The sequence below is a fragment of the Chanodichthys erythropterus genome, chromosome 3, assembly GCF_024489055.1.
Source record: "Chanodichthys erythropterus isolate Z2021 chromosome 3, ASM2448905v1, whole genome shotgun sequence".
NCBI classification, from domain to species: Eukaryota; Metazoa; Chordata; class Actinopteri; order Cypriniformes; family Xenocyprididae; genus Chanodichthys; species Chanodichthys erythropterus.
The window spans coordinates 17,087,025-17,103,022 of record NC_090223.1 but is presented as its reverse complement, the minus strand read 5'-3'; the positions used below and the strand labels follow the sequence as shown (position 1 = coordinate 17,103,022).

General features: G+C 36.8%; 2 protein-coding genes across 2 annotated transcripts; one reads left to right on the top strand and one right to left on the bottom strand.

Moving 5' to 3' along the window:
* Window positions 1–847: 847 nt before the first annotated feature.
* Window positions 848–4,578, top strand: LOC137009039 (galactosylceramide sulfotransferase). The gene is made up of 3 exons (XM_067370928.1): window positions 848–954; window positions 2,593–2,853; window positions 3,672–4,578. The coding sequence occupies exons 1-3, from the start codon at window positions 848–850 to the stop codon at window positions 4,576–4,578; spliced, it is 1,275 nt and encodes a 424-aa protein (XP_067227029.1).
* Window positions 4,579–6,252: 1,674 nt separating this feature from the next.
* Window positions 6,253–15,929, bottom strand: LOC137009034 (cysteine protease atg4da-like). Its single transcript, XM_067370916.1, has 11 exons — window positions 15,810–15,929; window positions 14,947–15,236; window positions 13,141–13,224; window positions 12,783–12,956; window positions 11,045–11,333; window positions 9,921–9,982; window positions 8,556–8,698; window positions 8,405–8,483; window positions 8,255–8,331; window positions 7,941–8,060; window positions 6,253–6,910 (listed from the first exon to the last, which is right to left on the bottom strand). Exons 2-11 carry the CDS (start codon window positions 15,137–15,139, stop codon window positions 6,737–6,739), a joined length of 1,395 nt encoding a protein of 464 aa, XP_067227017.1. The 5' UTR covers window positions 15,140–15,236; window positions 15,810–15,929; the 3' UTR covers window positions 6,253–6,736.
* Between the last annotated feature and the right edge of the window lie 69 nt (window positions 15,930–15,998).

Below are 15,998 nucleotides of genomic sequence, written 5' to 3'. Positions count from 1 at the left end.
TGCAGTAACTTTGTAGTTGCTAATGCAGTGACATATAGTTACATTAATTCATGCATGCAGTTAACTGCAAAAGATTTACATTTTACAGTGAATGTGTTTGTTGGTAATAATTCAGGCAATACCTGTAAAATACCAGTGTTTTTCTGTAAAAAGCTTAAATGAAATTTCTGTAAAAGTTTTTGAACTTTATTTAAATTAAGATATTTTACTTTAATTAAAGTACACTAAGTAAAATATCCTAAAACTATATTAAGGGTTTTGTTTGGCAGTCATTGCTCATAGTCACAGGCTGTTTTTTAACTATTTCTTTTTTATAGTGTATGTAAATATTGTAAATTCGTAATCATGACACAAATGTAGGAATATTTAATGACATGATGTAATAAATGTGGGTTCATTTGCATACAAGTCACATAATACAGTTAAATAAAGTGTAAAACTAGTTGAATAGTAAAAATCTAAAGGATTGTGGGAAATATCAGTCCTAAAAGCATATGCAGAGATACACACTTTGAGAAACCAATAAAAAAATGTGAATCTGCTGTGACTTATATCATAAACATGTGACATTAAATGTTAAAAGGGGGAAAATGAGAAGGAAAAAAGACAATAAATAAATAAATAAATAGTGAAAATGTGACAACAAACATAAAATAGCACAGATCACTGTAAGACTTAAACAGCAGTGTATGGAGAAAAGAGAGAAGCCGTAAGGAGTGTGGTGTGGGGGTGTTTTTCCTGATCCGGCCTACAGGATTAATCAGGTGAGAGGAGGCCGACAGATAGAGACGCGGCCCGTCCTGCCCTCAAATCCTCACATCACAGAGTTGACGAGCTGTTTGTGGACATGGGCCTGCGCTGGCTGTGGAGGCACCGGGTGAGCGCTTTACTGGCAGTGCTGGTGATCTTCCTGCTGCTCACACTCCTGGCCACACGCTCTCTGCAGAACAACAGGTAACAGACTTAACTACTACAATACTGACAACTAAACCCAACTAGATTTGGCAGATACTTTTATCACAAACGACTTCAGGGTATTATATATAATGCATTCATTAGGAATCAAAGCCATGACTCTTGCGTTTCTAGAGCATCATGAGAACCAAAGTTTTAGTTAACTATAATACCCCTGTAGAGATCAGTAGCTCTAATGGTAACTTTTAAATAACATTGTTTCTCTGGATGAAGGTTCAAATGAACCTGCTAGTATCTTTAGAGCAATTTCAAACTAGATCTTCTGGTGTGTACCACCACATTCAGTTTAACTAATATTGGGTTAGTCTGGTTGATGTGTAAGTGGTTTTCTACACATCAGTGAACCACACCAGAGTCTGCATGAAAAAAATGCTCACAGGGTTTGGGTTCTTTGGTGGAATCAAAAGCTGTTTTCTGAATTGGGGTTGTTCACCAGGAAACCACACTAGAAAGTTAGCTAGAAAACAGGCCATTTGGACTCAAACATGGTTTGCAATCCGGCCTGGTTTATGAGTAAGTGCTTGCGTTGCGCATAATATAATGAAATACTTTCATGAATTCTTTCCAAAGTATTTTATTAGCGTACATGGCTACTTTTGAAAGATTGTCAATGTAGAAAGAACAATTTGACAGCAAAATTAGTTTCAGCATTGGGCTAATTAGACTGATCAATCTAGGATGCCCCCCCAAAAAAAGTTTTAAAAAGAGGCCATTTGGACTCAAACATGGTTTGCAATCTGGCCTGGTTTTGTGGTATGGGTTTATGATGACATTTAATTAGCCTATTTTATTATGGGTTACTTACTCACTGAAGTCAGTTTTTGCTGCAATTCACACCCCTAGCATCTACTGCACATTTATGCACGTTAACAATAGGGATGTGATGGTGACGAAATTTTCCCACTGGTTAATAATACCAGTATTGAACGTCCATGCGGCTGTGCGCATTTTACTTTCGCTTTCAAATTAGCGCCAATTCAGGGGGGCAGCAATTGACCCTTCGTCGGGAGTTTGATTGACAAGCGATCTAACCAATCATAACGCCGAATCTGCCATTTTGACCAGCAAAGCAGTCAGGAGTTAGAAGATTAACCTCAGTGGACTTGAACTTGAAAAATGTGTATTGACGCCTTTCCACATTCGAAACAAAATTCCTTCCGATGTTCATTCATGTTTATTTGATGCTAGTAGGAAGAGACGATCGGTTCACGAGCCGCTTGAGCTGAGGCGCTACAGTGATCTGTCACAACATGTTTTTATCTTTCGAATTTCTTAAAAAATGACACAATTTTAAAGCTGGGACTTTAATATCATAACTAACCTGCTTTGTCTTGTCTGTCGACATGTTGTCAGTGTCCCTTGTCGGACAAAGCAACAGTAACTAAGGGGGGCGGGTCTTCGCGAAGGGTCAATTGCTTTAATGAGTGGTTCATTATTATTCTTAATGAAAAACACAACAACTAGAAAAACACAACTAATCCTTTGCAGGTTTCCTATTAACACTGGGTTTAAAGGGTTAGTTCACCCAGAAATATCTGTCAGTGTCTGTTTCCTAACTAAACTAAATTATTTTATTATTATAAAATCTCACATCTAACCTGAAGGTTCCCCCTACAGAACGCATGGACTGAGACCTACAGCAGACAGAAGGAACCAGAGAAAAGCTGCCGAGAAACACACACCAATCCCACATCAACCAGCCAAACACACACCGACCGCCAGAGCCGAGCGGCAGAGAGCACACCCACCCGTGGTCTTCCTTAAAACACACCGGACGGGAGGAAGCACCGTGCAGAACATCCTGTTTCGACTCGGGGAAAGAGAGAGCTCCACTTTTGCCTTTCCGTACCGCACCTACCAGTTTAACTATCCAGACAGGTATGAGCACAATGCATGATGCACATTACTTTCCCAACTAAGTTTCAGTACTCGGTATAATTTAACCACACACAGTCAAGAGTACCTGTTCCCATTGATCACAGTGCAGGATCTTCTGGAAGTACATGACCTGCTGATGCAGTCTTTGGTCTCAGGAAGCAGCAAACTCTTCACTAGTGTCTATAAAGAGTCAAAGAGCAGATTGAGAAAAATATTAGTCCATTTCACACTTTTAAGAGTTACTACTATAATATAATGAAATATGTACAAATTATTTGCATATTTTGTTTTGAATGGGTCAGTGGAGAAAGATATTTCCATGCCATGCTAATCAATCTAAGGTGCCAAAAGACAATAAAAATAAATCCATAAAAGCCTTAAACATCTACTTTATTATAATCAATATGAAAATGGAATACATTTTATTTTTTGCTATCAAATTGGTTTGTTAGCATACAGTACATGGCTACTTTTGTGCCAATTGACAATTGTAATAAAAATATAAGTCCATAAGAGCCTCCAAAAAACATTTACTATAATGTAATGGCATACGATTTACTCTAGGTGTTGCCTTTGTTAACATACCTTTGAATTGCTGTCAATGCAGAAAGATGAATGTGATAGCAAATTAGTTACAGGATGGGGCTTGTTGTATAACTTGCATAATGTATATAAATATCTCACTAGGGTGGATGGACTAAGCAAGTCAGTCATTCACAACGTATTCTTGACCTCCCCCTTCAGACCATTAAGCGCCGTTCAAAGGTTAATGAGCTATAAACCAAACAAGTGCTTCATTCTCGCTCTCTCTCTTTCAGATTTAGAGTGGCGTTTGTAGACGAGCTGCCCGAGGGTTCGTCTCAGTTTGACTTGCTGTGCAGTCACATGCGTTTGGACCTGACCCAGGTGAGGAAGGTGATGCCCCAGAACGCGGTCTTCATCACGCTGTTACGAGACCCAATCAAGACCTTCGAGTCGGTCTTCAGATACCACACCTCCACCGTGCCAGCATTCTTCAGCGCACACCGAGCCGCTGCCAGTGAAGGCAAACCTGCGCTGAAGGTGTTCCTGGACTCTCCGGAGACTTACTGGGACCCAAAGGAACCTGGGAACGGACTAGCTAAGAACCCCATGAGCTTCGACATGGGGCTCAACAACCAAAAGTGGAACGGCTCCTGGCCGGAGGACCTGGCCCAGCTGGAGGAGGCCTTTCACCTGGTGATGATTGCCGAGCACTTTGACGAGTCCCTGGTTCTCCTGGGAGCTCTTCTTGGACTGGAGTATGAGGATTTGGCTTACCTTCGGCTCAACGCTCGTGCAGGAAACAGCGTGACAGAGCTGGATGAGAACATACGGGCCAAAGTGCGAACATGGAACGTCCTGGACACGCTTCTCTACGACTTCTTCGTGCAGGTGTTCTGGGAGAAGGCGGCTCAGTATGGGTTGGAGAGGCTGAAAGCGGAGGCAGCGCAGCTCAGGGACTCTACGGAGAACATTCGGCGGAAATGCGTTTCCAGGGCTGCAGTTCCACCAGCGGAGCTGGAGGATCTGTTGCGCCCGCGGCAAACAGAGTCAGTCACCATCGTGGGATATGAGGTGCGGGGGAACCTCTCACTCCAGGATCAGGGGTTCTGCATTCGGATGATGCTGCCTGAGCTTCAGTATCACTCACACTTATATTTTAAGCAGTACGGGAGAGATATGAGAGCTGCTCCAGCCGACTGAACCCTGAAATGGTCCCAGGCCCGGTTTTGGCCAGCGGCGCTCCAGAAGCTCTTCGCAGACCAAGTCTGGTGGAGTCGAACCAAGATGAAATGACTTCACCATCTGAACTCCAGTCTTGGATAAAACATCTATATCAAGGATTTGCACGTGTTTAACTGGGATAAGACACTCTTGGTACTTCCACTCATACAGTACAGCCTTGCCGTAAACCAGAGGTTTATCCTCCTGCTCCTGGAGGGTCACTTTATGCTGCCTTCACATGCGATCGGAAACTTCATATTTCCCACTTCTAAAGTCATAATTACAAGTTTGTAGCATTCAACTACTTTGTTGTCAGAAAGAATAGGAATCACGGTGGACGGCAGGTTCATTCACGCCTATTTCTTGGGGAAATTTTATTAAAGACAAAAAGTTTTGAAGATATTTAGCATCCAGTGGATTTTGAATAAAATGTAGTGTCCCATTCATTGACAACCATATATGGGCTACATTCACAGCACTAGTCAGCTTGATGATGATTCTGGAATTTCGGTCAAATAAATGCTGCTTTTGCTATGCAAAATTCATACAATATGCATCGAATGGACATTATAATCCGCTTTCCCAATCATAAACACGACTTGAGAGGCCGTTCATGTCGATTTTCTGACTAGGAAACTTTATTTATTATTTACAATAATTCTGATAGCATGTGAAGGTAGCAGTAGTCCTAACACACCTGCCTGAAAGTTTCTAGTGATCCTGAAGACCTTGGCTGTGTTCTAAATCGCCCCTATACCAGTCTTCATTCAGTCCTCAATAAGTGAATTTGGACATTGATTGCACCGGAAGGGCTGCCGCTTTTGCATAGTTTGTGCTTGCTGTTTACTGATTATCTGCAATGTAGCCAACTGGCAGCTCCAGTAGTAATGAAAAGATTTATCTTGAACACTGTCATGAAAACTAGTATGTATAAACCTTAATTAAACAATCACTTAAAAGTGAATTTATGACTGTATGACTTTAGGCAGTACCCACAGTGGACCAGCAGTTTGGAAAATGGATGGATGATTCAGATGCGGGCGCCATCTTCTGGTCAGATGTGGGAATTCATTTGCGACTGTCGCAGTTCATTATGGGTATTCTCTGGCCGTTGAGCGTACATCAATTGTACACTCATTATTGTGGGATCGAATGAGTGCACTAGATAACGTCCACTACAGTTTCGGACACCACTACAAATGACTGTTCCCTCAAATAATGCACTCTTTAAGGGTATGGGGGTGATTTCAGACACAGCTCTTGATTAGCTGGTTCAGGTGTGTTTAATTGGGGCTGGAGCTAAACTCCGCCCTCCTGGATCAGGATTGGACACCACTGCCATACACTGAATGGCATTTGTTTGTCTTCTGCAAACAGGACCTGATGTCGAAATGCTGCAATATCAGTTCAGAACATTTGCTGAAATGTTCTGTTTTGGGTAAAAATCTTTAACATGAACGATTCAAACGTACAAGGTTTGGCCAGTCTCTATTGGACAAGTAACTGGAGGGGAGGAGTTAAAAAATACAAGGGATTTGTGACTTCAGATGAAAAGTGGCAAGGCACACTTTTTATATTTTGTTGAAAAATGATAAAAACCTTTTTTCTTTTAAGATTAGAATAAAACTGGGTTTCCCAAACTTGGGTTCGCAAACCAATGTTCAATATTTTATTTTTTAAATAAAAAGTTTGTTCAGAAAACATGACCAGAAAACATGTATCAATGCAAATTCTGTGAAGGTTGAATTCATGTTGTCAGCAGTAGTTTGGTGCTTTACCAGAGAAGTTTTTTTTTACTAAATCACAGTGTTTAAATCCCATCAAAGAGTAACGTCTGCACCTCTCGTCTATCCGAGAGCCTCTCTGTCTGCTGTCATTAGTATCATCCGTGTTAATCTTCTTAGCCACCTGCTCACCAACGCATGCAGACCTCGTCACATCCTCCTGTATGATGCGTTCACACACGGCAGCTACAGAAAAACAAGCAGCAGTTCGGAAAAACCCTGTTAACCCTGCTAATGACTCAATGTCTGTTTTGGACACTCTCCTTGACATGCCAGAGAGTGTGGCAGCCCCTGTCACATGACGCACACTTGAGGAAGTACTGGAGTAACAAACAGGAAGTAGAGTCTGTGTATTACAGGAGCACAAAATCGTCCATGCTGCTCTTCTTTCTGATTCGGCCTGGTCCGCCTTTATTTGTCTTTATGTGAGCGACAGAGGAACAGTCAGAGGAACAGCCGCTGTCCTCCTCGTTATGACCCTCCACAAATGTGAAGATGGGGTACTTTTCCTCGGATGAGGTCAGAGCCTGTCCGTGAACGAAAAAAGGAAGAGAAAGTTTCATATTACAATGATGCAAACTTATCAGGAGTGAAAAATGTGACTGTGTGAATGTGATGGTAATAATATTAATAAATATTTTTTTAAATATATTTTTTATTTTTGTTAATAAACTTAATATTTTTTATTATTAAAATATTTTATACATTAATAAAGATATGTCTATAATAATAATGCAATTATACTTTAAAAAAAATCAGTATTTAAAAATAATAATAATAATTATATCTTACAGAACAGAAAATATTTATAAAATATTTATTAATTTCTCTGCTTTCAAACATAAACCATAGAACAAGAGCCTGTTTAATTAATTATAGAATTAAATCAATAAAGAAATATTGTTTTAGTAATAATACTATTGTACTGTTAAAAATATGTACTTAACAAAAATCTAATTAATTTTATTTTACAGAACAGCAAAATTACTAATGTCTGTCTTAATTTGTCTGCTTTCAAATGTTAAACCATAGATTAAGACACTAGTTTTTGTAAAGAGTAAATAATAAATATTATTATTATTAATATTATGAAATAATATAAAAATAAATTATAATTGTTATTTTATTTTATTTATTAAATAGACTATTTAAATCAAGAAATATTACTACAGTAATACTATTGTACTATAAAATAATAATACATCAGTATTTAATAATAATAATAATAATAATAATAATAATACCGCATCATAATAATAATTTTATTTTACAGAACAGCAAAAAATACAATTCTAATTTGTCAGTCTTAATTTCTCTACTTTCAAATGTTAAACCATAGACCAGACTCTAGTTTTTGTAAAGAGTAAATAATAATAATAATAAAAAAATAAAATATAAGCTATCATTTTATTTTTAATTTATTAAATTATAAAAATTAAATCAATAAAGAAATATTACTATAGTAATACTATTGTACAGTATGATTTTTTTTTTAAAATCAGTATTTAATTGGGCGATATGTTTCAGTTTTGCAGCGAGTGCTTGTCTTTCTCTCACCTTAGAGACGACTGAGCACAGAGTCTGGAAATCCGCCCTGCTTCCGGCATAGAAGCCCACCGTGCAGCTGGGGTCCATGCGGTTAAACGGCATCTTCCTGACGCTTTTACAATGAAACGACTAACAAACACGAGACGAAAAACAGAGGCATTAATATATTCAACTGGATTCAATTCGAGTTTGTTTGTACAGCGTTTTCACAATCACATTTTAAAATTGGATATTTTTATGTATATTATTAGGGATATTTTGAGGACATTCTGAGGGCGACTACATTAAATTTCAGGCAAACTTTCCTTCAAATATCCGCTCACCTCTAAAGGGAAGTTGACTTGTTTGACATCTACAGCAGTCTGACAGTAATGAGGATCCAAATATATCAGCTGATCATCTGCATGCACAAACACACAGATGATGAGCGATTGGCAAAGACACACACATCACATGCTAGTCACATGACTCACCCTGGAATCCCACGAAAAACAGCGAGTGTTTGGGCTTCCCTCCGATAATTCCCATGCAGCAGCGCAGCTCAAGCAACCTCTACAGACACAGATGGAGAAAACATGAGCTCAGAGCATCACAAAATCATTTCATGTGTGTGTTGTAACGAACCTTGACACATCGGGTGTAAGCGGGATTCAACGTGTCCGACCCTAGACGCACAGGCACCAGCAGAACGAGCGACTTCCACCCAGACCTTGCTGAGAGATCTGTATGGGACGTCCCGCACAGGTTTAACACGTCTCCAATGTACACTACAGAGAAACAGAGAGATTTAGTGTTGAGTTGAACAGAAATGTGCCAAAATATCAGATACCACAGTTATTGTTACCATTGAAGTTGGATCTCATTAAAAGCCTGTCATTGCCTAAAAGCAAGTTACCAGTTTTACCATAATAACAATAACTTGTGGCAGAAATCACAGTTAATATGGTATGCAAAGAATGTTTATGTATATATGTTTTCCAAACTGGGGTTTGCAAATTGATGAAAATTTAACAATTAAATCACAAAAATGTAAAATTTAAAAAATATTTGAAAATAAAAACAAATCAAATAAAACACTTACTAAAAAGATGAAATATTTTATTTGTTTATTTGCATGTCATGTCACTGATAGAACTGTGAACATGCGGATGTGTTGTTAAATTATTAAAATATTACATCTCTTCAATTAAATATTATCAGTAAAAGGGGTTCGAGTGACAAAAAAAGTTTGAGAATATAGTGGATTAAGTACTTGTTTTATGTGTTTATCGATGTTTTTGTGCTGGTGGAGGTTTCTTAAGATGGCCGCTAAAATTACGTTCAATTAAATCTGTTGGGATGTTATGAAACTGGATGAAACAGTAGTAGTAGTGAATATCTTCTCCTAAAAGAATATTCAGTTATTTTTTTCAACTGAATGTCCATGGACAAAAAAATATTATTATAAACAAATCATTACTGGTGAATGTTTAAAAAGAAAACACTATTTCAGACGCTCTCATTATTTCACTTTAAACTCATTGTTTTACTTTTATCTAATTATTTGTGAATTTACTAGCAATTCCATAATCAAAGCAAGTTATGTTACACCAATTTTTTTTCTCTGTGAACCAGAGGGCTTTAGCATGACTTAAAATAAGAGAAACCAAGCATTAAAATGAGCTAAAACAACTAAAATTAAAAGATATTTTTATTCACCCCCTCAAGTTTTCCAAATGATTTCCAAATGTGGAAAAGTCATGAAAAGTATAATGAATTTGATAATTAATATACATTTTCCTAGTTATGTCAAGCTTGAAAATATTTTAATCGGTTAGAATTTGTGAGTAAAATATTATTATAAAAATGTATCTGTAATTCATATCCAGTAAATTATGAGCAAGTGAATATTGTTGTGGAAAATCAAACACATTTAATGAGACTGTAAAAATAAAGTCTGTGTTGTGTCCAGATGAGCACAGATTCATAACAGCTTCCTGTCAGACTGACCTGTGCAGTCCTGCGCCACGTACACCGCCAGATTCGACAGCTCCGACGCCGACACGGCCTTCCTGAAACACAGCAACAAACACTTTTACATGCAGTTTAATATGAATATTAATACATTTGTTTCTTGTCTCATATATTTGTATAAAAACACTATTGAGAGAGATAAATGATGTGAGGCCGTGTGTTACAGTGATTTTACTCTTAATAGGGTGTTGTCAGGCACAACACAAAGCAGATTTACCATGATAAAATAAATGTAACTTAAATAAAATAGAATGGCAGCAATATGATAATAGTATGGAAGCCCATTTCTGCCACATACAAAAGAAAAATCTTGCTTTTGCAAGTCATAATTATGATATAAAGTTGAAATTATTACATTCTAAGTCAAAATTATGACAGAAAGACATTAATTACATAGAAAGTCATAATTTCGGCTTTTATTTAATAATTTTGATTTTTTAATCTCATAATTATGATTTAGTATGTCATGACTTTTTCATAATTTCAACTTTTTATCTCATAATTGACTCATAATGTCACAATTTCAGTTTAGTAGTTTAGTATGTCATAATTTTGACTTTTTGATCTCGTAATTATTATTATGATTTGTCATAATTTTGACTTTAATTTAAGTCATAATTTAAATTTTTCATCTCATAAATATGACTTAGCATGCCAATTTTTGAATTTCTATGTCATAATTACAATTATTGGCTTCCATATAATAGACTCCAATATCAAATTAATAATGATGTAATATTTAGTATAAACAATGGTTAGAACTAAAACTATAACCTTAAAAAACATTTTTTTTTTTACCCAAATAACCAAATAAAAACATTTAATTTCATCAAGTTACCAAGGCAACATCTCTTGTTTTTATTTAGTTTAACTAAAACTGAAAAAAAAAAAAAAATAGACATATTAAAAAATAATAATAATAAAAATAAAAAACAGCTAAATTAATACAACTTTAACTAAAATAAAAATGAAAACAGAATATATGAAAATAAAAACAAATTCAAAATATTAATTAAAGCTATAAAAGTATATATTGATTATTTTTATGCATATCAATGATATTAAAATAAGCGCTGTCAGTTCAAGCCTCATTCACTTACTGCAGTATGTGAGCCGCGATGGCCGGTCCATACCAGTCGCCCGCCCGTTTCCCAGAGGCCCTGCCCAACTCCACCAGCCGGTGCAGGCCAAACGGGGCAGACGGTGAATCACCGAACCAGGACACCAGCCTCCGGTGAGTCCTCTCCTCCTGAGTCTCACAGTCCAGAGTGGTGCCCAAACTGCGCCTGCGAGGTTTGCCCGAGTCTCTGAGGGAATCATCCAGCAAGTGAGCGTCAACCACCTCCAGGTCATCTTTGGTCTGATGGTGCGTCGCAGGCCATGTCCAGCCTGAAGAGAGACGATACAGACCAGTGGAATGATATTTCTATACATAATATACATTTTGTCAGTAAAGCCGTCTCCCTGATTACCGCTAAATCGCCATCACCTGCTTTCAAATGGAACGGCATTTAATAGACAGAGCCGTAGTTCACTGATAAGCCACGCAATATCACGTTCATATCGCAGATGAATTGCCTTCAATAATGAACGTTCCATTTGAAAGCAGGTGATGCCGATTTAGCGGTAACCACGGAACCGGCTTTACTGACGAAATGCGCGTGACAATCTCATGCGATATATTGTGCAGCCCTAATATACATACTGTGCAGAAGACACTAATGTACTAATATTTGAAATGATTTACATTTAACATACTTTAATAAAAAAAATGTGTTATTAGTAGTAGTGTTGTCAAAAGTACTGACTTCGATACTGAAATTTTAGACACCTCTGATTGGCCATTGTGTTCACACGCTCAACATTTACGTCTGTGATTGGCTACAATGATCAACGCTTCAAAAACATGTTGTAAATAGGCATCTTTGACGCTCTACACAGAGCGCTTACACAGATACACACGGGAGCATTTGAAAGCAGACGTCTATTAATGGATCCATCTATCACAGACGTATCTGTTGAGCGCGTGAACACAATGGCCAATCAGAGGCGTTTAAGAATCCGCTTCACAGCGCTCAAGATGCTAGAGGAAAATGCTGGTATCTTCACATTTTTTAAATTTCAGTACCGACTTGTTAGCGAAGTACTTTTGACAACACTAATTAGTAAGGAAGCATAATATAGGTTTAGTGACTGATATTTATCTGCATCAGCCACCTTTTTAATAACGCACAAAAAAAAAAAAAAAACACAGCCTATTTTCACATTCTGGAGACCGTAAAAACTGTCATAACTCATATTTTTCAACAAAAAACATGTTTTACCTGTTACCATGTTTTACCATGTTATTTACTACACTTACCACTTTTTATTAATTAAAACGAATGAGAAATTTAATACTACAGAAAAACTGTGTATGTGAATTAATATTCACATTTTACATTTACTTTTTTACTTGATAGTTCATTTGCTATGTCACTTATATTTGTTCTGTTTACAGTTTGTATGTTTATGCAACAAAATTCAGTCCTAAAAGATATGGGAAAAGCGAAAAAAGCCCCTCAAAATTGGCATAATATCATATGTAAATCCACAGTTGATATCCAGGTCAAAGTTGACCTGAATGCAAAACGAGTTATATATCTTTTAAATGTTTATATCTCTTAAAAAACAAACAAAAAAAGTTTTAAAAATTCTAACAAAAAAAAAAAATAAATAAATAGTGTATTTTGATCATCTTAACACATCTGTAAAGTTTCCCATACTAAAAACTATGCATTTTTCTTCTAGTTTAAAAGTGACCAAATGCGTCATAATGGTTAATGTTTTTGTGTGTACCCGCAGGCATCATGTGCAGCAGCAGTCCCTGAGCTAACAGCATCTGTGCGCTGCGGAGCATGCAGCCCCATCCCGCGTCAGAGCTGAGGGCCGTGCCGTCCAGAGGCGGGAAACCTCTCCTGTAGGTCATCCACAGCAGGGAGGAGAACGCCCGCCGGAAACTCTCTCGCTCTCCTGACAGAAAACACACATGCACACAATGAAAACCTGGCTTTTGAGGGAGCCCGAGAGTATGTGAAGGTGGCTGCGGATTGTCGTAAAGTGCAGCATGATTTGCATGTTCGGGATACACCACTGGGAGAGGGTCATCTCCGCAATTATGTGACTGTATGCAGACACAACTGTCCTCTCTGCTTACCAGTGTAGCTCAGCTGATAGGACAGTCCCAGCAGACACACGGGACTTCTCTTACTGAGACGCGGCCTGCTCTTCAGAGACCAGCCTGCACAGAAACAGAGGAAAAAAATGTGCGGTAGAGCTCAACTTTAAAATCTGGGTTTAGCCAAATGGGTCATTTAGTGAGAGAGGCAGATAAAGGTCAAACCAGGAGGATGTAGAACCATCAAACTACTAGAAACCTACCAGCTATCTTTTGATATAAAAACATAAACTATCGTTCAAAAGTTTGGGGTCAGAAAGACGTCTATAAGATAATTACTTAAAGTAGAGTACCTCAGGGTCTGCTTCTTTATAACTTACACTATCAGTCAAAAGTTTGGAAACAGTAAAATTTTTTTTTTTTTTTTAAAAAAGAAGTTTCGTCTGCTCTCCAAGGCTGCATTTATTTAATTAAAAATATAATAAAAACAGTATTATTGTGAAATATTATTACAATTTAAAATAACTGTTTTCTATTTTTATATATTTTAAAATGTAATTTATTCCTGTGTTGGCAAAGCTGAATTTCCAGTCTTCAGTGTCACATGATCCTTCAGAAATCATTCTAATATGATAATTAGTTCCTCAGGAAACATTTATTATTATTATCAATGTTAAAAAAAGAGTTGTGTACTTTTTTTCAGGATTCCTTGATGAATAGAAAGTTCAAAAGAACAGCATTTATCTGAAATACAAAGTTTTTGTAACATTATATTAGAGTCAGTAAGAATTTTTATTTTTATGAAAATAAATTAAAGAAATTAATACTTTTATTCAGCAAGGTTGCATTAAATCGATCAAAATTGACAGTAAAGACATAATGTCAGAAAAGATTTCAAATAAACGCCATTCTTTTGAACTTTCTATTCATCAAAGAATCCTGCAAAAAATGTATCATGGTTTCCACAAAAATATGAATCAGCTCAACTGTTTTCCACATTGATAATAATCAGAAATGCTTCTTGAGCAGCAGATCAGCATATTAGAATGATTTCTGAAGGATCATGTGACTCTGAAGACTGGAGTAATGATGCTAAAAATTCAGCTTTGCATCACAGAAATAAATTACAGTTTAACATATGTTCACATAGAAAACAGTTATTTTGAATTGTAATAATATTTTACTATTTTTACTGTATTTTTCTTCAAATAAATCCAGCTTTGGTGAGCAAAGAGACTCAGTTTAAAAAAAAAAAAACTTACCGATCCCAAACTAACTGACTAGAAGTATCATTTTACTTCAGTATTATTATACTTTTTCATTATCATTATACTTTTAATGTGCTAAAAGTATCATTAATTATATTTACTCATTATGAAAAAATAAACATTAATCTACAGCATTTTGAAATTAGAGCACTCAAAGTAAAAATACAATTGTCTTAATCTTTTGTAATATTACTATTATGTTCTCCTCCTGAATATATGGAAGTATTATCTTAGGTGGCAGAACTAATAATTAATTAAAATTAAATATCTTTCCAGATATTATAAGATGTGAAACTAGTGATATCCTTTTTACTAAAACAAACCGCTCATCTGAGAAGTCGAGAATAATCTTCAGCTATTCAGCATGCAATTATTGTTTAATCAGCGGCATAATCATACAAATTTTGTAGTTACCAGCAATAATGTTTGTGTCAATCATTTGTGTTAATTATTTAACCAACAACTTACAGAATACAATAAAAATGTTAGACAAACACTGGCCATCAAAAAACATATCTTTATAAAAATAGTTACACTCAAAAATGGCTACACAACATCGACACTTCTCCACACACACCTCCATATCTGACGTTATTCCAGGCAGAAACGAGTTTGGTTTTGAGTTTGGTCTTCTCCTTGGACTGCCGGCCGTGTCCGGCTACGTCTGCGCTGAGATCCAGCAGGCCCGGGTTCGACAGGTTGACCACCTCAAAGGACGCGAGATCATCTGCGGGCTCCATCCCGCTGTCAAACTCATCACTCACATCCATGACCCTGTTGCCATGACATCCAGGGAATCTGAATCCCAGCCGTCCAATCAGAGGAGGGATGGATGTTAGGGGTTTGAGCGATGCTGCAGTTGTGCCGCTGTGGGACAGAGAGCAGAAGTTAATAGGGGTTATTACAGAGCTCTGTTCTCAGGGAAATACTAAGACATGTGACACACATGTGACTGAAGGAATCTTACAAATGTGTCAAAGCAAAAGTTAAGCCATATTAATATCACTAAACTCAACAAAACATTTAAAGATCTTTGACTATAACAAGAAATAATAAAATAATAAGAGTTTATATAATTATTAGGTGTTGATTATGAATGATTCCAGTTTATCTGACCTGTAATGACTGTATTGAGGGATATTATGCTACTCTGTTTACCATGCTGAATGTACATATTCATATAGTATTTAGTATATAATAATAGTAGTTAATCATACTGTAATACTACAACAGTACCTATATGTTAAAAAAATAAGGCACAATGTCCAAATGTTTCATTATTATTATTTGTGAGGATTATACTGAATTTCAGATGTAAGAGTGACGTTGATGAGGGTTTGTTGATGCGGAAACCATGTTTATATGCCCAGATTCGCCTCTCGACGAGCCACTTTCTTACACGAAAGGGATAATCTTTTAATTATGTGATAAAATACCTACCTTAAAGGCTGTTCTGATTGTCATGTCATTGTAAATATCGCAGGATTTCTGCTGGAAACTTTCCGAGTTGCAAACATGCCGCGAAGCCACTCAAGTTCACTGCCTGACTGAATCTCCGCCTCTTCCCTCCTTCAGTTAGCAACGAAACTCGCATCTGTCCTCTGATTGGCTGTCTGGTGCTTCAGTGCT

What these genes read in the sequence shown, in the direction of transcription:
- LOC137009039 (XM_067370928.1), top strand. Translation starts at nt 848, where the DNA reads ATGGGCCTGCGCTGGCTGTGGAGGCACCGGGTGAGCGCTTTACTGGCA. An exon ending in CGCTCTCTGCAGAACAACAG is followed by an intron (nt 955 to 2,592) that starts GTAACAGACTTA and finishes TTCCCCCTACAG; the next exon opens with AACGCATGGACTGAGACCTA. An exon ending in CAGTTTAACTATCCAGACAG is followed by an intron (nt 2,854 to 3,671) that starts GTATGAGCACAA and finishes TCTCTCTTTCAG; the next exon opens with ATTTAGAGTGGCGTTTGTAG.
- LOC137009034 (XM_067370916.1), bottom strand. Translation starts at nt 15,139, where the DNA reads ATGGATGTGAGTGATGAGTTTGACAGCGGGATGGAGCCCGCAGATGAT. An exon ending in CGTGGCGCAGGACTGCACAG is followed by an intron (nt 8,699 to 9,920) that starts GTCAGTCTGACA and finishes GTTTCTCTGTAG; the next exon opens with TGTACATTGGAGACGTGTTA. An exon ending in AAGTCAACTTCCCTTTAGAG is followed by an intron (nt 8,061 to 8,254) that starts GTGAGCGGATAT and finishes CGTGTTTGTTAG; the next exon opens with TCGTTTCATTGTAAAAGCGT.